This window comes from Chanos chanos, chromosome 14, assembly GCF_902362185.1.
Source record: "Chanos chanos chromosome 14, fChaCha1.1, whole genome shotgun sequence".
Taxonomy (NCBI): Eukaryota; Metazoa; Chordata; class Actinopteri; order Gonorynchiformes; family Chanidae; genus Chanos; species Chanos chanos.
Genome location: NC_044508.1, coordinates 16,360,311 through 16,381,236, shown reverse-complemented (window position 1 = coordinate 16,381,236; position 20,926 = coordinate 16,360,311). Strand labels below are relative to the sequence as shown.

Below are 20,926 nucleotides of genomic sequence, written 5' to 3'. Positions count from 1 at the left end.
TTGGAAAGCAGCTGCACTCCGATCGAATCATTCCTGTTTTCAAGCTTTTTTTTTTTTTTTTTTTCGTTTTCAGGCCAGGACAAGGACACTGGAGACTTAACGCAGGCAGAATGGGGCAGGTGGTGATGTTATCAGAACAATGGAGTCAGCACGTTCTCAGCCCTCACTCATATGAACTCTATTATCATAAACTTTACATCAACCTACTGTGAAATGTGTGGACAAACAGAAAGCAGCGGGCGGCTGAAGCACTCTTTTTCATTTTTGTACGAGTACAACAGGCCATCTGAAATATATATGATTAAGCTCAGCTGAGAAAGCACTCTTCGTAAAACCAGAACCTTGATCATGAACCTGACTGATTACTTTATCAGTCACAGGGGTTCAATTTTTAACCAATACCTGATTATCCCTGAGGCTGCAAAATTTATGATTTGGAATTATTTAATACGGGGAGGTAGACTTTGAAAAGAATGCCTACAAGTTGTAAGCCACATGATCTGTGTTTTCTGTAATTATGTCAGGGGTAGTTAATGAAATACAGTTACCCATGCAATGCACTCAGTGAAGGGTCCATCTAGGAAGGTAATCGGAAACTGTGAGAAATATAGTCAGAAATCATCTCTCCTCAATGACTGTAGCATACCATGAGGTTTGTGCATTTACGTGTTAATCTGCAAAATCACACATATCCGAGTCCTGCTCACTATAGAAGAGGTTTAGTTTTTTTAGTGCGACATTGTCAGGTAACTTTGACGGAAAATTCATGATGTGTTTGCCGTTATGCAACATTACTTTGTGCACTCCACTGACTCAGAAAAAAATCCAAACAATGGTTGCCCCTGCAAGGTTACGGTAAACAGTCGAAGCAAAACCCGGATTTTTGGATTTAAGTGTCCATTAACGAGCTAAATTTTAAAATGCTGTCCTCAAAGGTGAAACGCTCCATGATGCAAGTCTTACCCTGTTTCATTTACTCTGAAGGTGGTGTTAAGTTTCTCTTAGAAAGACCCAAGTGTACACAGTGTGTCATTGCTCATACTTAGGAGAAAAGCTGAATTAGCTTTTTAGGTGATTTAAGGTGACTCTTAAATGAACGCTGACGTCAACCATTTACGTTCAAAGGGTGGAAAAAGACTATACTGATATCCTGCGTATATTTGCAGATTTTAATAATAGCCATACAAAAATTATAGCCTATTTAATAATCAGCGCTATCAATAGTAATGTCAGATGTTATCAGCATTGTCTTTTGTGATTGTCCATTGTTCATTGATTCCCTGAAAGAGCTCACTGATTTCAGATCAGTTGCTTTTGCTGATAATGAAATCATTTGAAAATACTGAAGGACTGAAGGTTTGCCTAAAGCAGGGGTTCCCAAACTTTTTGGGGCCAGGGACCCCTTACAGGGGAGAAAATCTTCCAAGGACCCTCTCATAATCGTAACACAGATTAAGCATATGCCTACTACCATTTGTATTCTTAGATGCCATTGGAACTGTTTGAATTCTAAAACTCCTTCAGCCTTGTTTCATAGTGATAAACAGAAACACATTTCAATTTGAATCATGTTAATACCTCTTATATACTTTTAAACAGAGGGTCGTTTTATTCTAATTGCATTTGGACTCATCTTGACAGCTCTTAAACTTTTCAAACAATTGATCTTATAAGCTTTCAAAAGGTGAACAGTAGCTAGACCTAATAAACCCAGACATTTAAAATTATCACTCTAAAGCTGACTTTCAGTAAGTGCTTCAACTTTAAAATAATGAGCTTATTGCTCCTTATTCAAATCACTGGCAGAAAGCTCTGAACAAATTATAACAGAACAGCGTTATCATAATAGCGTTACAGAACACATCATAGTAATCAAGCCTATTACTTCAGAAAATTTTGAGTGGAATATTTGCATTACACTGCTACATCATTTCTTAATAATGCAGCACAATTTTATAATTTACAGCAAATTATTTAGTGGGCCCCCTGGTTATGGGTCGTGGACCCCCAGGGGTCCAGGGACCCCACTTTGAGAACCACTAGCCTAAAGGACAAAAGTGTAGTGATCTATTTTAACTTCACACAGAAGCATCTCGGTGGTCCAAAAACACATACAAGACTTTCATTTATTGTTTTCTCTTTTGCTTTTCATACAATGCAGACACCTTTTATTCAGCAAATAAATCGCTTGACTCACCTTTCATTAACTGGTTTGTGGATTTTTTTTTTTTTTTTTGGTTACACTCCATCTTATATTTACATATACGTTTCAGTGTCACACTCTTTGTTGTATATAGGAGGTGATGGCTAAAGGGATTGTATTAGAGCAGTGCTCCTCTTCCACAGGTTCTCAGGATTGTGCCTTATTTTATATTCTCTACACCACTGACTCCCAGAGTCACCATGGCAACAGGCACATCCTGAAATTCATGAATCATCCTGTCATTGCCCACCTGTTACACAGTAAAGAGACAGGACCTGAGACTGTAGATGAAGAGTTTGTGCAGTGTAACGATCCATCGTCTCTGTGGGGGCTCTGATTCTGTAATCTCAGGATGTGCGTGCGGACAGCCAAAGGCTATGTCTCATACACTTATATACTTTCATTCCACGTGCAATAAATCCGACAAATATAACTAACACAAATAGATTCCCTTATCCGACACAAAATGACCCCAATTACGTGATGTTTTCTTTAGACATTGTTTTATTAATTAATTGTTCTTATTAATTTAACTGTGCATGTCTGTAAAGTTATGCATGTATTTTACCTATTACTTGCTCGAAATCAGATTTTCCAACGGGTACGAAAAAGTTTTGATTCTTAATCTGAGCAGGAGAACAATGAGGAGTCTGGCGAGGAGGAGTCGGATGCGGACGTTGGTGGTTGCTGTCGTTGATAAATGTTGAAAAAAGTTTGTTTAAATTGTAAATAAAAGATTGTGATAGGTTTAAGAACGTGATTAAAATCGTTCGTTCGTCATCATAAGAGAAAAAAGCCATTTCTACATACCGTAGTGGATGTAGGTAAACTGCCTTTGAGGGGCGGATTCGCATACCACGTATTTGCATCTACGTAGCGTCTCCAGTGTCTTAAATAGCCAGAATCGCCCTCTCTCCAAGTTGGTGGGATCACAAGTGTGGCTTTATCGTGTGGAATTAGATGGTCAAGGGCAAATATAATATTAGTTAATGAGCCGTTTCACGCTTAAGGCTTTTTAGGCGAGCAGAGATTATTGGACAGCAATCACTTCATTGATTAATTTATTCGAATCGTGTCAAGAGGGGACCCACTAAAAACCTGAAGGAATTGTCCTTGACCTAACTTATCAGAGGACGTTACCAGTGTAAAATCTACTCTCAGGATTTCAAAATGTGAGTATGCTGTCTGGCTGAATATTTCTGTTAAGTTTTCATTGAGCATATTTAATAAGAAGTGTTCGCTGCGGATGGATGGACAATGTGGCGTTCTCAGAGGGGTGAAATCCAGCGTGAAATGAACCTAAGATATAAATTTGTTATATCTCATAAATATACAGGAAAGTTTATTAAGTAGTCTAACACAGTACTACTTAAAGATTATTTCGTCACGCGTCGTTTTAATTTACAAAATATTTAGTTTCCCATGTACTTCTGTTAAATGAGCACTTAAATCATCTTTAAGCCATTGTGTCGTATCTATCAAGGCGAATACGTCGATTTCTTTCCAATAGGGTAATGTATTGGCATAAGCAACAAACTGATAGGACGCGTTATTTCTATCTCCAGACCGCAAAGTCAAAATTTACTTTTGTTGAGGAAAATGGAGAAACAGCAGCTGATCTGCGTTTTAATAATTTCAATATTATTTTATACAGGGTATTGTAGGCAATTCATATCAGATATGATGAATGATGCGTATCATTAATGACTTCTACAGGATACAATCCACAACTTTTCCTTGAAGATAATCTAGTATTTGGCGAATAATCAACATAAGAAAGCTCTTTTGTTTTTAAACAACAGACACTTTAAAATTAGGCGTTTTGGTCAGCCAACTCATTAAGTCGGGTGATACGTACGGTAACATTTTACTCACCCTGTGCCGTTATCCCGAACAGGATTCACCTAGCTTTGAACATTCTACAGCTGTTAACTTCTGTAGAATGTGTCGAACTTCTTTGTTCTAAATAAGACGTTTTGAGGGTAACGCTTATATGACATGTATGTTTTCTTTTTGTAATTATTACCTGCGACTAGCTTGGCTGTGATCAATTTCACCTATGACTTGTTTGTCCTGTTCAGTTACATAGTTTGATTGGTGAGATGATATAAGTGGTGTAAATTTGGTTTTGATTTTAACCCCTGCTACCAGGATGACTACTAGAGACAAATGGAGAATGTACAAGAGTGTATCCCTGATGTTCTTCCTGGCTGTGGTAACACTGACGGTGGTCCAGAGGGGTAACATAAGCACTGGAGAGCAGTTCCAGATTGAGAGACACACCCGTATGGAGCCTGCGATGGAAGGAGAGTTACAAAGGAAGGGTTTCTACCCTGGAACTGGACGCTTCTGGAAAGGCAACAAGCTCAAGGTGGTGGAGGAAACCACAGAGGATCCAGTGGTCACCTCAAACAGAAGGTCTAAAGGCTGGGACGTCACTAGTTCCAACTGCAGCGCTAACTACAACTTCACCTCCTCAGATTGGTTCACAAATCTGGAGCCCAACTTCAAACAGTTCTTGTTTTACAGACACTGCAGATATTTCCCTATGACAATCAACCATCCAGAGAAGTGTTCGGGGGACATTCACCTGCTGATGGTGGTCAAGTCAATCATCACGCAGTACGATCGAAGGGAGGTGATAAGGAAAACCTGGGGCAAAGAACAAGTGATTAATGGTAAGAGAATCAAGACCCTCTTTCTCCTGGGTGCCTCATCTAATGAGGCAGAGCGAGCCAATCATCAGAAGCTGCTGGAGTATGAGGATTACATCTATGGGGACATCTTACAGTGGGATTTTCTGGACACTTTCTTCAACCTGACTCTCAAAGAAACCCATTTCCTCAAGTGGTTCTCCACTTACTGCGACAATGTGCGCTACATCTTCAAGGGGGATGATGATGTGTTTGTCAGTGTGGAGAACATCTTGGAGTACCTCGAGGCCAGCCGTGATGTGAAAGATCTCTTTGTTGGAGACGTGCTGTTCAAGGCCAAACCAATTCGTAAGAAGGAGAACAAGTACTACATTCCTGTAGCCTTATACAACAAGACTCACTATCCTCCGTATGCTGGTGGTGGCGGATTTCTGATGGCTGGTCCTTTGGCCCGGAAGCTCTACGGGGCCTCTGAAACTCTGGAGTTATACCCAATCGATGATGTGTTTCTCGGCATGTGTCTGGAAGTGCTTCAGGTCACCCCAATAAAGCACAATGCATTCAAGACGTTTGGACTTGTGAAGAATAAAAATAGCAAACTCAACAAGGAACCTTGTTTCTATAAGAGCATGATAGTGGTACACAAATTGCTGCCCAAAGACCTTATGAACATGTGGGAAATGGTTAACAGTGACCTGATATGTTCACAGAAAGTACAGGTCTTATAGCCCTAAAATGACTCTTACCCAAGAACTATGTGAACTTTTTTATCTTGTTAATTTTGTGGGACAAATAAATGAGGGAATGAGTAAAACAACTTTGAATTTACTCAAATTATAAGTACTCCCTTTTTGGGGAGATTTTCCTGGACAATATTTGAATTTTATTTATGTAGTGGGAGAAAAATATCAGAAAAAAAAATCATGCAAATCATATGTTATTTATAAGCATATGAAAGTATTTGTTTTTTTGTTTGTTTTTTTTTTAGCTAATTCGGTGGATTGAAGTTTAGAAGGTCTTTATGGCAGCAAGAACTGCAACATGGACCCCACGCTGCTGTTTTCTTTAGCATCCTTATGTAAACAATGAACATCGAAAACATTTTAATTAGAACCCGTCTTGAAGCTCACAGACAGGTGTAAAGTGCGTCAAAGACTGAAGAGAAAGAAAATGTCTCTACCTCACCAATTTTGTCTCAAAGTCTGCCCCTGTGTGGGTGAGCATTAGCATTGCATTTATGTGTGCTTACGTCTAACAACCTGTTCTCTTACAGGCATAACCTGCCACAATAATAGGTCATTTTACCCTATTTCTTTCTCTTTTTTTCCAAGACATAATTTACAATGACATTTCTCTGTTGATGGAAATGTTTTAATGGATAATATACTACATTTACATCTCATGGCTTTCTTTAAGCCGGATCACGGAGTCTTAATCTCATAATCCAAACTCTGAAAGGTTTCCATACCAATCAAATTAAATCTACAAACTGGTTTGAATGTTCTGATATACTTGAGTTGAATTTGGTAGATGGGTAAAACTGTGAATCAATTAAAAAAAAAAAAACTCTACTGCTGGTACATGTGAATGATAAATTAATTTAAATACCCCCATTGCTGCACCAGGGGGTCAGGATAGGTGTTGATTTATTTAATTTTTTTGTGTAACGTATGCACAGATTTTTCAATCCAAATTGTGTGAGGTGATTATTTTAAAATGAAAATGTACAAATTGAGGTGATAAATGGAATAGTTTAATATTTGTAAATAAACTTTGTGGGGGAAACATCAATGGGCTTTGTCTTTTTCTTGTGCAAGTACAGAGAGCTTCTGACCAAGCAAGTGCTACTTTTTGTTTGGGTTTTTTTTTTTTTTTTTTTTTTTTTTTTTTAGAAATCTTTGCCATTTCTGAAAAAAAAAGGGGGAAAAAATCTGGATGAAGGTATCTGACCACACTAAGCTACATAACCAAATTACAGCTATCATACTCCTTTAATTAGTAATCAGTTAGCAAAGATGTCCCATAATGCAGGTTTCACTCTGGAGTGTTCATAACTAAAATAAAACACAATTAAGGAAGTAATGTTTGATCTTGCACACCATAAACCCATTTATCTTTATTCATTTATCTGATAAAGTTATAGGGAAGCTTTCTACAGCACACAGCTATATTGCCTGTTTTTAGGTTGGTTTTTTTTTTTTTTTTTTTTGGTTTTGTTTTTTCCTTTCATTTTTTGAGGTCAGCTGTGATGAATGAGGTTTGATTTAGTTTTGTCCCCTTGGAATCCGTACATGTTTCAAAACCATCAACACCTGATAAAGCCACTGATAGATAGAACATTCAGTTATCCAAGGACTGTCAAGACCCCAGGGAATGTCAAAACAAAACACATACATTCTAGTTATTGTGAATAAGCAGAAACCGCAGAGATAAACTCGCCAACAGACACTGGATCTTAGCTGTATTCAGGTTTCAGTGGCCCATCATGAACAAAGAAGTTTATCTTATCAGTGAATACTGTCTCAGGCAGCTAATCTTTTACAATGTAAGACGATACACCCAAGAGGGCACAAATATGGTTGACACTTACTGAACGATCAAAATTTACAATAACGCTCATCAAAATGTTAGCAGAGCAAGCTCCACGGGAGTCCCAGATGTGTTTTACATAACTTAAATTATACCAGATGTTTTCCACAGAAGATTATTAAACAGCATTTCCTGTGCATTTGCCATATCTCCTTGTCTTGAATCATATCTCACGAGGCAAACAAAACAAAACTGAGATGATGGCTGTGTGGAAGTGAACCGTATACCCCCTACCTCCCCCGCAGGCAATGAGGGCATGCATGTGACACTCTTTTAGGCACATGAGGATATGCACAAGAGCACGTGTTTGACCCGTTTGTCCATTATTATTATTATTATTATATGGCTCGAAAACCATGAATATAATAAAAAACTGAAATCAAAATAAACAAAGCGCAAATGTCAGTAAACAATAGTATCTGATACTGCTCTGTGCACAGTGGTGGCGGCAAAGTGTATATAAAGTTCTTATATACGCTTTTGACTGATTCAGCAGTCTGTATTATAGTTATGTAAATATAGCATGGTAATTCAGGAAAAGATAGTTATTATCTGTTCTGGTCACAGTTTGTAACTTAGAGAGAGATCAGTTACCTTGAGATTAACATTTAAAAAAAAGGGTCTGACGACCACAGAGAGCAAACTTGCCACCAGAGTCACTTATTTGTTGAGAGTCATTTGCCAAAGCCTTTGAAGATAGCTAGGTGAATGGGTGGGACACAGTGGGGTAAATTCTTCACACTGTGTCTTGACCTGCTTCAAAGGCAGTGGATTTGCTCTAGAAGTTGATGGGAATGTGACAATTTTTAACAGTCCCTCACCCAGTTTGTCTTCATTAAATGTATTCAGCCTTGGAATCCAGTCCCCCTCACCAAAAACTGACTAGTCTGGAGGTTAGAGTGAAGACATACCATTCCATTTACACAACAGTTGAGTGATACACTGTTTGCATACAAACAAATCCACCGACAAACAGAGATTTAGCTCAAACCACGTGTAGTACGATCTACAAATCTTATTCTAACACGACTGAATACAAAACAAATATGCAATAGTACCTGTGTGAGGACAGAAAACACAATTAAATGACAATTCATTTACATGACTAACTTGGCAGAAGCATTGTGGTTTCACAAAGGGCCAATGAGAAAAACAGTACATCAATTAGTATACACTGTAATGTGAAATGGCATTGAGATTGGAAACGGACCACACATGTGGAGAGGTCAATAAGCAGAGAGGAACCATCACAAAGTTCTGCAAGGCAACAGTTGTAAAGAGGTAAGTAGTTAAATAGTTAAGGGTCAGAAAGAGGTTAACTAAGAAGAGAATTTAGGTATTGCTAAGCTTAAACTTTTCACAACAACGTTTTTAATGGGGAAAGAGTGGGGTATAAACCAGACAATGTCTTTATTCTGTGGCCTAGCACAGGAGACAATGACAGAGACTTTAAAGGAAAATAAAAACAAGAGAAAACTGGTTTGTCAAGTGAAACTGAACTGTGTACCTTCATCATCCATTTATCATTTCAATAAATAAATAAATGAATAAACAAAAGTGTGATGAATGAGAGTGTGATGATATTCACAGCAGGCCTGTAAATGTAGAGACAGTAATGAGTATTAACAAATGAAATCCTATACCACGACAATGCAATGCTTTGAAGCTGAAATGGTGAGTTTTCTTTCCTGTAATTCAAGCAATTCAGAGTGAACCCAATAGCCCCATAACCTTATAACCCTATATTACACAGCAATTTCTCAGCCCTACTCATCACTTTAACCATGTCATTACCAATGGAATGAAGAGGTTTGCTTTTTTTGCGTTGTGAAATGACACTGTGTAAAACGGACAGAGTAAACATTTTTAAGTTAAAAAGTGTGTATTCCACGCATTTATGTTGTGCCTTTACAGTCACATTATACAATTTTAAACAAAAGCACAACTGTTTGGTGAAATTTTGTATTAAATGTGTTTATTTGTTTTGTGAGCGACACTTGTCAAGTGAGACGGTTAACATTGACAGTACAGGCAAAGCCAGTATGTATGAAGTGGGCTAGAATGAACGCCGAAAATGCCTGAAATCCCGAACAACCCCACCCCATTAAACCAGATTAACTGGGATAATGCAGCTTTAAGTCATTTTTAGGAGTTCTCACTGAAGCTTCTGTTGATTCTTGCTCTAGAACAGTCCAAAAATTCTCTCTTCAGAGAGCATTTACATGACCTGTGGACCAGTTGTTTTGTCTGACAGGGTCCTGTGATATGAAAAGAATGAACCTGTAAATCTTAAACGTCAAAAGTCTTAAAATTTTGCATTATACACTATATACTTGTATGAATTTTGGTATGTGTAATATGCTGTTTAGACTGCGCACTGTATAGAACTATGTATTGTTGCATGTGGAAAAAAACAGTCATGAGGAACATGTGTATTAAATCACGTGCCAATACATATACAAATACATACCTCACAGTCTTAACATGTTTCTTTTTTTTTTTCCAGTAGTTTAATTCAGTACTTTTCTGTTTCATCTGTCTGGCACACTGCCTTCTTTTAAATAGCAATGAATACATCCATTTGGGGTGTTCTCTCAATAAAGTACGGCATCTGAGCTTTTTAAAAACAGCTGATTTTCAACATACAATGGTAAGGATCAGTGTTTATTCATTGACCACTCTGGAAGTCAGTCATTTCAGCTACAGCCTTAGACTAACATGAAAGATTATGCATCTAAACAGGTAATATTGCCTCTGATGGGTTAAGAAGCCCAGAGACTACTAAAGCTTTCTTCACACACAATGTATTGCTACTATTTGCTCATGAATTCATCAGCAGGAACCTTTAAAACTTGTGACAACCTTTCAGATGTCTGATAAGTACAGCAAATTCTACCATTATGAGCTGCGTTTCGCATACTGTTCACTGACTGTGTCGATGAGTGACGAGTCCTCGCGCACATGTAGAAAAAAACCCGCCATCACACGCTCAGTTCTTTATGGTATTTCTGTGCCATAGAACACCATGTTCTTCACAAAGGAGCATTGTAATCTGACCTTGAACAAAAAACTACCGTGAAAAGAGGCCTTCTTAGACACGGCTGGATACAAATCAGTCAAAGCTGACTGACAATCCCACTGAATGGTGAGGTCCCACAATGGTAGCGCTGTGCAATGGCAAACGAATTAAGCAAAGCACACGGAGCAAAAAAAAAAAAAAACATGTAAAAAGATATGCTACTATGGCGACTTCTACTACTACTACTACTGTTAATACACTAATTTATTTAAAGTAAAATTGAAAACATTTCACAACACATAAAACTTCTCGATAAAACCTATTTCGGTAAACGCTCTGTTTCATAGTAGTCGAACATTTGTTGAAATTGTGCCTATACAAGAGGGAGATGACAGATGTATAGATCAGCTCTATATTAACTACACGTTTACCAAATATTGCCTGGAAGTGCTGTCTCAGCATAAACTCTGGAAGGACAGATTCTGTAGTGGTCAGATAAATTCTGAGAGGCTCAAGGAAGTGTGTACAGTAGCACGGTCTGACAGATTGGGGGGGGGGGGGGGGGGGTCGAGAGATCGTGATACCAGAGTTCATAACTCACACTCTCGCGAGTACGCATAGTATTGTAATCATGAAAGGTCATTTGAATGATTATTGAACAATCCGGTGCTTGAATTAGATGAGAGATAGACTGCACTACGGTTGCCTTGAAATGGAAACAACATTCTATATGTTAAAAATGCAACGTTGCCAAAGTTTCGAAACTTGCTTAATTAAGCTAGTCTACATGTATTTTTTTCCCACACCAAGCAATACAGGAGTACACGCCTTATATATCCAGTCATATACAGAGTTAACATAAGATTAGTGCGGTAAATTATAGTTCAACATGTTTTTCAATTTGCAGTTTAAAACTGTTAAGTAATTGTCCAGTTTGTCTTCTTTTACGTAAATGAACCGTTTCTTTAAAAATGTGAATGCACTCTAGATTACATAGACGCTCCGTGGAGAAAATTACCATATTACCTACAGGCTAATAACATGGTCAAAGCGAAGTAAAATGCTTTCACTGACGGCAATGCAACATTCTTAAGGAACGCCAGGAGACATGAACATTTTCTGAGGACTACAGTGATATCAACATCACACTTTCTCATTCATTCATTTTCTAAGCCGCTTATCCTGATTCGCTTGTTAAAATACGCCACCTTCTGGATGTCTTGTGCCACTAACACAAGAGCGTGTAAATCTTTTGGTGCAGAGAAAAAAAATCTGGTTGTATTTCTTGACAAAAAACCGAAAATGTTATCTTCAAAAAGCAGTAATATGCTTTCAAACATCAGGTTCTGCATTCCTTTTAAAATTCCAGCTAAGTTTCAGAAACACTAGTTAAACACTTCTGTGTGAAAAAAGACAGACCACACCAATTAAAAAACTTAAGTTTATTCAAAAGTTAAAAATGCTTTGTTACCTTAATTACAACTTATGAAAACTTCATCTTAATTGTTTGTGAGCAATTAGCTAATTTATCAAAACATTTCCCCATCCTTTTTAATCCTAAACCTTGATATTTTCTTAAGTGACCTCTCAAAATGCAGGACCAGTCTTTATACCAAAACTTCATCCCACCCAGAAAACATGACAGTACACAGGTTTAACATATTCTAAATCCCCATTTTCTTGGGTGAATTTAATCTCCGATTCAATACAATATTATTTGCACATTTATGGTAAAAGACGCATCTAAAGCAAACTAAAAAAAAAATGAACACAAATCGAAATTAAACATTCATAAAGATACATCACTTCAACAACAACAAAAGTAAAATGAAATAATATAAATTGTTGCATGTACAACATGTACCTATGCCAACAGAGAATATTCACGGTGTGGATGCCCACGCTTTTCCATTTTACTCCTTTGAAAGGAACAAATAAAAAATTAAGAGATGCAGGTAGGTGGACTGAAATTTAATGGGACACACACAACTGGAGAGAGAGTGAGAGAGAGAGAGAGTGAGGGGAGGGAGGGGCTTGTATGCACTTTACAGTTACAAATGATTGACTCTTTCTGGAATGTCCAAAAGGCTGTGTCAACTTTTGTCAGGTGATGAACAGTCCATAAAAAAAAAGAAATTATAATAAAAGGGAAAATTTAATCATCAAATTTTATCTTCTTGCCCTGAGGCTTGGATCCAAAACCGCCTCCTCGACCACCTTGGGAAAATGGGGGGGGGGGAGAGAGGAATCAAACGTTATAACTTGTGCAGTTATTTCCTCAAGTGACAATGAAAAAAATTCGGCACAACTGCTTCTGCTGCGAAAATCTCAAGAAACTTACCTCCGAAACCTCCTCTACCACCTCCTCTGCCGCCACCTCTTCCTCCCCGGCCGCCGCCCCCTCTTCCGAAACCGCCTCGGCCTCCTCTGCCTCCGAACCCTCTGCCTCCGAATCCCCCGCCTCGCGGGCCGCCTTCCCCTTTCGGCTTAGCGTAGTCCAGGGTGACTTTGTTTCCGTCTATCTCGCCGTCATCCATGGCCTCTTTGGCTGCCTTGCAGTCTGCCTCGTTATCGAAATCAACAAACCCATACCTGCAAGACAACAGTGAAGAGTGGGGGTAGAACAAAAAAAAAAAAAAAAAATGGTTAGGGCCTGGCTGGTTCTCATGGTGTGAACCGTTCATGCAAACATATCTAATGACTATGATGTGCATTACGATTTAAAGTGTTGTCTCACATCAGACATGGGCCTCCCCCACTACAACGGAGGGACCTGTTTAACTGTGAAGGTTTCTCTACTTCTCGTGCGAATCCATACACTGCCACAGCATGGGCAGAGAGGAGCTCATGAGAAGAACACGCTTGACCTCTGCTGTTGAGTGTTCATTAGCACGTTAGACACGTTGAGCCAACACGTACCCTTTCGATGATCCCGTCTCTCTGTCTGTGACTATTCTGGCTGCGACTGATCCTTCGAACGCGTCCCTCAGAGTCTGCTCTGACGTTTCCTCTGAGAGGCCTTTGACAAAGAGGGTTTTTGTGGGACCTAAAAACCAAAAAATAAAAAAGGTTAACACTGATGACATACAAACAAACAAACAAACAAAAAAAAACAAAAAGAACCGTGGAACAACAGTAACTCTAATGAGTGTAAATATGGCGTTCAGAGGATCCCACCTGAACCTCCTCTGCCACCATCAGACTTGGGCCCAGAGTTCTGACTGAACTCCAGTCTGATTGTTCTGCCTTCGATGTCTGTGCTGTTGCAAGACTCCAGGGCCTCCTTTGCATCTTCTACACTCTCAAACTCCACAAAGGCAAATCTGAAGGAGAGAGAGAGACTCATGTAATTCAGGTAAAAACGGACCTGCCTGAAAACAATAAAAACAGAAACTTCTTGTCCACATTTTAATAACCTTAAAGCAGTTCGATCTGCACATCTCCAATCCTCTGCTTATTATGCAGTCAAGTATGAGGACAGACGCCCATCGGATGTATGACGAGTTTAACTTTATATTCCTTTTTACACTTGTCATTTTTTAGACAATTTGATGTATATATTTGAAATACTAACATTATCTTGCGGGGTGGGGACAGAATTCAAAATCAAGGACAAGAGCGACAAGAATCTGCATTGTTTTTTGTGGCTAAAAGTACTAGACCCGTGTACGGGGCCAAGGACAACATTTACCAGGGTTATTGGTCATTTCCCACTCAACCTGCTTCACTTACCCTTTGGGTCTGCCGTTGTTTTGTGGTATTCTAATGGAAACTGCCTTTTCAAACACACTCTGGAGACTGTCTTCGTTTGCACTATATGACAAATTATTTACAACAAGGACCTTGCTTGCAGAACCTGCAGCTGAGGAGGGAAGAGGGTGTGGAAGGAAAAATAGAAAAACGAAATGTCAGTCGTATTCCGATAAAGCAAAAAAACGTTCAGATTCTAAACGTGCCGGATCAGTACTTGACTATCTTTGAGGCCCCCACGGAAAATCGGGCAAGGAAAAGCTTTCATCATTTCTGGCTGAGACTGGGTTAACGCCTGGTGACAAAGCATCGGGGAGAAAAACCATACCTGGTTGTCTGCTCCCCTGACGACTTTTCTCTCCTGTGAAGTCAACCATCATAGACCTGCCCTGGAGCTCTGTGCCCTGTGCCTCTTCCAGCATTTTCTCCGCAATCGCTTCAGTCTTGAACTCAACGTAGGCAATTCTGTTCAAAGAGGACACATCAAACCTCTGTTCAACAAATAAGTCAAAAAAAACCCAAAAAAGTTCAAACGTTAACCTGCCCCATTATTTACTCTAATCTCACAGGCCTTCTGCTGTTTTCACTTCACTCCAGAATCCAAGAATCCTCTAACCTGCTTATGAAGTGTAATAGTTTTACGAGTACATCTGAAATGCCAGGAGCTGGAAGGCCTATAAGAGCAGACTGGGAAAGATCAGTTGTCAGCGCAATGCCAACACTATGGTTCTTACCCCCTGCTGGAGCCGTTGTTTCCGACCGGGATTCTGATGTCGACTGCTTGGTCGAACACCTCCCTCAGCTCATCCTGAGTAACCGAGTATGGGAGGTTCTTCACAAACAATGTGCGTGCGTCTCTCTCTGTGGACGGGAAATTGTTTCATGAGCAAAACCTTTCTGCTCCAGACTTAACATTCAAAAGTGGTCTGATTTGACGCCGTTGGGTGAAGGGGGGGGGGGGGGACCGGACACCTACCTTTCTTGCTTTCCTGAGAGGACTCTTTACTCCTCGCTTTGTCTAACTTCAGCGGACTGCCCAGGAATTTCTTCCCGTTAAGCTTCAGGGCTTTCTGCAATTCCTCTTCTGTGGCAAAGTCAACATAACCAAATTTCCTGCAATACAAAACATCAATTATCGACACGCATATTGAACACTTGTACTGATGTGCTCTTGTCAAACAATGCAGGCATTTGGCAAAATTCTTCGTGATTCTGCCCACAGACATTTTACTCACTTTGAGCCACCGATTCTGACATCCTGGATTTCCAGACCCTTCTTGGAGAAAAACTCGGAGATGGCCTCTTTGATACCGTCGTAGTCCATGTCTGTGTTTAAGTTGCCCATGTAGAGACTGAAACCTGAAACAAAACCCACGGATCAGTTGCAAGTCTTCCGTAAAATAACAGGGCCTGAAGCAGCAAGAACTTCCACGAAAAATCAGAACTGAATTGAGGTGACATCAAATAACTCAGTATTAAGTCCCTTAAGGTTCATCATGTTTGTTTGTGAGCCTTTTGGCTGTAGAGTACGCAAGTGCTCAACTCAAACGTTACCTTCTCCTTCAGATTTAGCTTTTTTGGCTGGCGGTGTCCCTTTCTCCTTCTTGTCTGCTGCTTTTCTCTTTCCTGGAGTGGCTGGTGTTTATGCAGAACACAGAGTAACTGACCATTAGACAAAGCACTACTAACCTCTGAAGAGCACCCCTACCAGTTAAATACAGTGCCAGATCAGTACTTGACTATCTTTGAGGCCCCCATGGAAAAATCGGGCAAGGAAAAGCTTTCATCATTTCTGGCTGGGTTACGGAAAACAGTTGACGGAACGGCAGAAAAGTGCAAAAGTGTTAAGAGAGCAGCTCAGCTTTAGAGGCGTCTCCCGTAACGAAATAACATTTCCAATGACTGTGGTGCAAGCGCGATGCTGCTGACATGGTTTAACAAGGTAAATTTCCAACCTGCTGCTTTTTCCTCCTCTTCGTCATCCTCATCTTCCTCGTCATCCTCCTCGTCGTCATCGTCTTCCTCGTCCTCGGACTCCTCCTTAGCCTTTACCATTCCTGCTTTCTTTGCTGGAGCTGCAGGTGCAGGAGTAGTGTCCATTTTCTCTTCTTCTGAGTCTACAAGACAAAAGACAAAGCTTCTGTCATTAGAAACACTGACTGTGTAACACCACATCAGGTCAATAGAGAAACAGATCATTTCGGCAGGAAATCCCCTATTCATAATCCGTGTCTATTCCGAATTTTAAACCCAGACATATTCAGGTGTAATCCCAAATCTATGCCCTTCATACACATGTAATCACTGAGCTGGCTTTCTGCTTCCCTAAATCAACTTGTTACTTAGTACTGAATCTCCTCTACCTGGGTCTACTGAGACAGGCTAAACTTCGGTTTGGGGTCATGACAGAAAACATCTGAAGTGAAAAGGCCTGAAAATTTACCCTCATCATCGTCGTCATCATCATCATCGTCGTCATCTTCAGATTCCCCTTTGGCAGGGGCAGCCTTAGCTGGAGTGGCAGGTTTAGCTGCGGCTTTAGCAGGTGTTGCCTTTTTGGGTGGAGGGGCTTCTTCTTCTGATTCTACAAGAAAAAAAAAAAAAGTCTCTTATCAGAAAGATTGGCACCAAGAGTACATCAGGTCAACAGAGAAACATCATATTTCACCAGTAACTCCACTGAGATTCATAGTTTGAGAGCCTATTCTGAATGTTAAATTTGAAAATGTCTACCTTGGTTATGATCAAGCATAAACCCAAAATTTCAAAGCCCAAATCTATGCCCTTCATACACCTGTAATGACTGCGATGGCTTAAAGCTTCCCTAAAATCAAATTCATTTCAACTTAATACCAAAATCACCTAAACTCTACCTAGATCTACTGAAACAGACTAAACATTCGTTTGGCTTCATGACAGAAAACGTCTGATGTGAAAAGCTCCTGAAATTTACCCTCATCATCGTCGTCATCATCATCATCATCTTCAGATTCCTCTTTTGCAGGGGCAGCCTTAGCTGGAGCGGCAGGTTTAGCTGCGGCTTTAGCAGGTGTTGCCTTTTTGGGAGGAGGGGCTTCTTCTTCTGACTCCTCATCTGAGGAAACACAAACATACTTTTTTGCTTTTGACTGTCCCAAGATAAGGTCTTGATTCATACTAGACTGGATGTTCCAAAAAAGGAGATCAGTCACAAATGTCTACTTGATTAACACTAAATGAAAACTTGTGTATTTTTGCTGCATCACTGTTTGCATGTAAAACATAAAGCATATCATCTTGGAAAATACTTATAAAAGAAAATACACATAATTTCATATATATATATATATATATATATATATATATATATATATATATATATATATATATATATATATATATGCACAGTATATGTATCCGAAATATACCATCATCGTCGTCATCGGATTCCTCAGCTTTAGCTGGTGCTGCTTTCTTTGCAGGGACGGCTTTAGCAGGAGGGGCACTGGCTTTCTTTGGAGGAGGGGCTTCCTCTTCTGTAAAACACCACAAGTGTCAATCTATTAGGCAATCAGGTTCAAGCTGCCAGAGCCAGTCATTCAGCAGAGTAAAAACCTGGATGACTCTTCCGAAAACATTAACTACATTACATCAACTGACTGCGTGTGCCATTAACCCGAACTCTTATGCCAAATGCAACTGTACTTCTTGCTCACTTGAAACTCTAATTCAGAACATTAAAAACTGATACCTACAGAGACTCAATGAGGCTCCAAGTCCTCATGCATTTACTCTTCTGAGGACTGTAAAGGCACAACAACAAAATTCGTTAAAGACGTTAAATGAAGCAACACCAACCTGATTCATCATCGTCGTCGTCATCATCATCATCCTCATCTTCGCTCTCTTCTTTAGCTGCAACTTTTCCGTTTTTAGCTGCTGGCGCAGGGGTAGCGTTCTTCTTGGCTGCTGCTTTAGGTGGGGGTGCCTTTAAAAAAAAAAAGGTAATGTTCATTAACGGATGCAATGTGAGAAGAAATGAGGAAAATCCAATAGCACATGAAATGAGCGTTTCAAGCCTCACCTTCACCTCTTCCTCCTCGCTGTCATCCTCCTCACTCTCTTCACTGGATTCCTCTTCCACCTGTTTAGGGGGTGGTGGAGCCTTCTTCTTCTGAGGCGCCGGCGTTTGTTTTTTTGCTGCCTGTGATTGAGTTCACAAAACAATGAATGCAAATTGATTAATCCCCCACAATGTTAGAATGATGATACCTATTCAAAAGAAACTACTTAGGAATGTGAGTACAAGAATGTGGCGAATTGTTTGAAGAAAAGCCTCAATATGTAAAAAAGTGCAGAGGTTCGGTTAATATCTCAGTAAATGATCTGAGCGGTGGGACGAGCAGTTACACATGGCACCGTGTGATTATTAAAAATGTATTATGTATTACTTATTCATTGACAAATTAGTCAATGGCTGAAATTGCTGCTTCATTAGGGAAACATGCAAAACTGATAGGGATCAAACCATTCTAGTTTAGTGACCACGTGTGTGGCAGTCACCACCAGAGACAACCCCACGTGTTGACCTGATAGCTTAAGCAGCTAATCAGCGAAGTTTAGTTACCTAGTTAGCTAACTAGCTAACACTGCAACGTGTCATGCATCAACAGGCGGATAAAGGAATAACTACAATTTTAACTGCCAGTGTAAAGTTGTCGATAATTAAAACTGCGCTTGCTTTTTGAGCCATAAAACACAGTGCAAAGATAATACCACACAGACGTACAGCATTAGGTTAGCAGTTAGCTAACTTTTGCTATTAAAGTTAGTTAAAACGTGACCTACAAAGATAAATAAAATTCGCATTAGATGGAAAGCTATTGAAAGTAATCACGCCCTTCAAATTTGGCAGATCTGATCCTGAACAGAATCAATTTTAAAAGATGTTGTTACAGACTTTGGGCCCGTATAGAGCGCGTGAGCATAGCCATTTTGAGCCGAACCAGTGGGCAGCTCTGTGAAAAACATGGCTGATCTTTGTCGCCATGTACAACGTCGCGGTCTTTTTAGACACATTTGCAAACACACGTCTGCTGGACACAATGAAAACAGCTAAATCGATTACAAATGTCGATTACATTAAACGGCGTTTACAAATAACAAATTTTCAAGTATGCTATTACTAACTCCAGAATAATTTGTGATCCATTAAGCTAGCTCATTGGCTAAGGGAACTAACCTAGCTTCGTTAGCAACATATGCAGTGAGCGGATTTCATGTTGGATGAAGAACAGTACAACTGAATACATTTGATATTGGTACAAAATGAGGTACATAGAATCTTACCTTTGCTAGTTTCACCATGGCTGTGTTGTGTTTCGTTGAAACACGAGTGCTAATATATCAAACTAATAAAAACGACCGTACTTCTTAATCTACACGTGGTCCGCTTTACTCTAGAAGAACACTGAGACAGAAAGACAGATGCGTAGTGAGGTACGGGGTTACTTTCCTGCTCTGTGCGTTCACTGCTCTCCGCCCACAAGTTTCTCTCGTCCAGTGAGAAGACACAGATTTGCATTTCACCCGTGATGGGCTTGTTACAGTAGCGTTTTAAATGTCTCATGTGAACAAGCTGAAATCTGAATACGGGCATTTGTTTCCATTTTAGATCTGCGCAGAGAAATCAACCCGAGAATAAAGAAATAAAAGAAATGCGCTTCTTATCTACCGTTATCAGGTGTGAAACAGTGAAAACCTACCCAGTTACTCTTTCAAATTAGTAACGAATGACAGCCAGATTAATCGAATTTAATTCATAAATATTTAAAAACATGTTCAAACCGCTTCAATTGCGGAGGAAAAAAGGTGTCAGTTAAACGTGGTCTACAACAGTTTGCCATTCGTTACGTTGTCTGTAAATTTACTGTAAGTAAACTTGTCATGCTTATCATATAGCTACTTTTCTGATTCATTTTACATGCTCCTCCCCCCTGGCCAGCTGTATAGGACCATGTGTGTGTGCACAACGCGACTGAAGCTTACTGGCACAACCACGTGTGTACATGAAAAACATTTGACTCTTACAATACACCATACGTTTATTTAAAGTGGAGGTTGTGTGGCATTTTGTACTGTGAAACATAAGAATTTCCAAATCGCAAAGGTTTAGATACAACGGCACCTAAGCACCTACGACAAAAGGAAATAAGATTTAGTGTACGTTTCCAGCCACTTCCACTACACGTGTAACAGAAATATACCCAGTCATCATTTTACTACTGTGGTTTAAAAATTTGGTCACATCGTCAAAGGAGTAAAATCTAAAACACAGCCATGAAGATGTCAATATGTCCTTTAAACGTCTTCAGAGTATAAGGCTTTTATGTAAATTATGACTATTCTGTCACGCAACTAGGGGTGAAGAATTGGTATTTTACTCTCTAAGTGTGTGTATGTGTGGCTGTCTGTTTCTGTGTTTTTTGTGATCTTTCCTGTACTATTAACACAGTCAAATCTGCGTATTATTATTTGAAAATAATTAATGTTAACAAAAATAACCCCAGGTTCCTTTTTGATACAGTATCTAAACTTACCCAGAATCACTCCCCTCAATCTAGCCCTTTTACTGCAAACGATTTTGTTGAATTTTTCTTGCAAAAAATAGACTTAATTCGTGGTATTATTCAAATTAATCGATCAAATCAGACTGCCTGCACGCTCTCCGTC

General features: G+C 39.5%; 2 protein-coding genes and 1 non-coding gene across 6 annotated transcripts; 1 reads left to right on the top strand and 2 right to left on the bottom strand.

Annotated features, from left to right (window-relative positions):
• The first annotated feature begins 4,355 nt into the window (after window positions 1-4,355).
• b3gnt7 (UDP-GlcNAc:betaGal beta-1,3-N-acetylglucosaminyltransferase 7) lies at window positions 4,356-5,585 on the top strand. The gene has a single exon (XM_030791986.1). It carries the CDS (start codon window positions 4,356-4,358, stop codon window positions 5,583-5,585), a length of 1,230 nt encoding a protein of 409 aa, XP_030647846.1.
• Window positions 5,586-11,918: 6,333 nt separating this feature from the next.
• ncl (nucleolin) lies at window positions 11,919-19,671 on the bottom strand. 4 transcript variants are annotated; one of them, XM_030791208.1, is made up of 17 exons: window positions 19,544-19,671; window positions 18,279-18,398; window positions 18,053-18,182; window positions 17,621-17,730; window positions 17,169-17,310; window positions 16,659-16,799; window positions 16,171-16,332; window positions 15,770-15,850; window positions 15,451-15,574; window positions 15,192-15,328; window positions 14,950-15,076; window positions 14,544-14,680; window positions 14,198-14,327; window positions 13,643-13,788; window positions 13,385-13,511; window positions 12,807-13,057; window positions 11,919-12,682 (listed from the first exon to the last, which is right to left on the bottom strand). In XM_030791208.1, the coding sequence occupies exons 1-17, from the start codon at window positions 19,559-19,561 to the stop codon at window positions 12,621-12,623; spliced, it is 2,145 nt and encodes a 714-aa protein (XP_030647068.1). In that variant the 5' UTR covers window positions 19,562-19,671; the 3' UTR covers window positions 11,919-12,620. The 4 variants fall into 4 exon arrangements, with proteins under 4 accessions (XP_030647068.1, XP_030647069.1, XP_030647070.1 ...); XM_030791209.1 differs by having other exon boundaries at window positions 14,198-14,321; window positions 16,171-16,326; window positions 16,659-16,793; ... (1 more) ...; window positions 17,623-17,730; window positions 18,285-18,398; XM_030791210.1 differs by lacking the exon at window positions 16,659-16,799.
• Window positions 13,192-13,322, bottom strand: LOC115828136 (small nucleolar RNA SNORA75). The gene has a single exon (XR_004025942.1). It is a non-coding gene; the product is annotated as a small nucleolar RNA SNORA75 (small nucleolar RNA).
• Window positions 19,672-20,926: the final 1,255 nt, after the last annotated feature.

What these genes read in the sequence shown, in the direction of transcription:
- b3gnt7 (XM_030791986.1), top strand. Translation starts at nt 4,356, where the DNA reads ATGACTACTAGAGACAAATGGAGAATGTACAAGAGTGTATCCCTGATG.
- ncl (XM_030791208.1), bottom strand. An exon ending in TGATGACGACGATGATGAGG is followed by an intron (nt 16,333 to 16,658) that starts GTAAATTTTCAG and finishes TTTGTCTTGTAG; the next exon opens with ACTCAGAAGAAGAGAAAATG. An exon ending in TGGTAGAGGAGGTTTCGGAG is followed by an intron (nt 12,683 to 12,806) that starts GTAAGTTTCTTG and finishes CATTTTCCCAAG; the next exon opens with GTGGTCGAGGAGGCGGTTTT.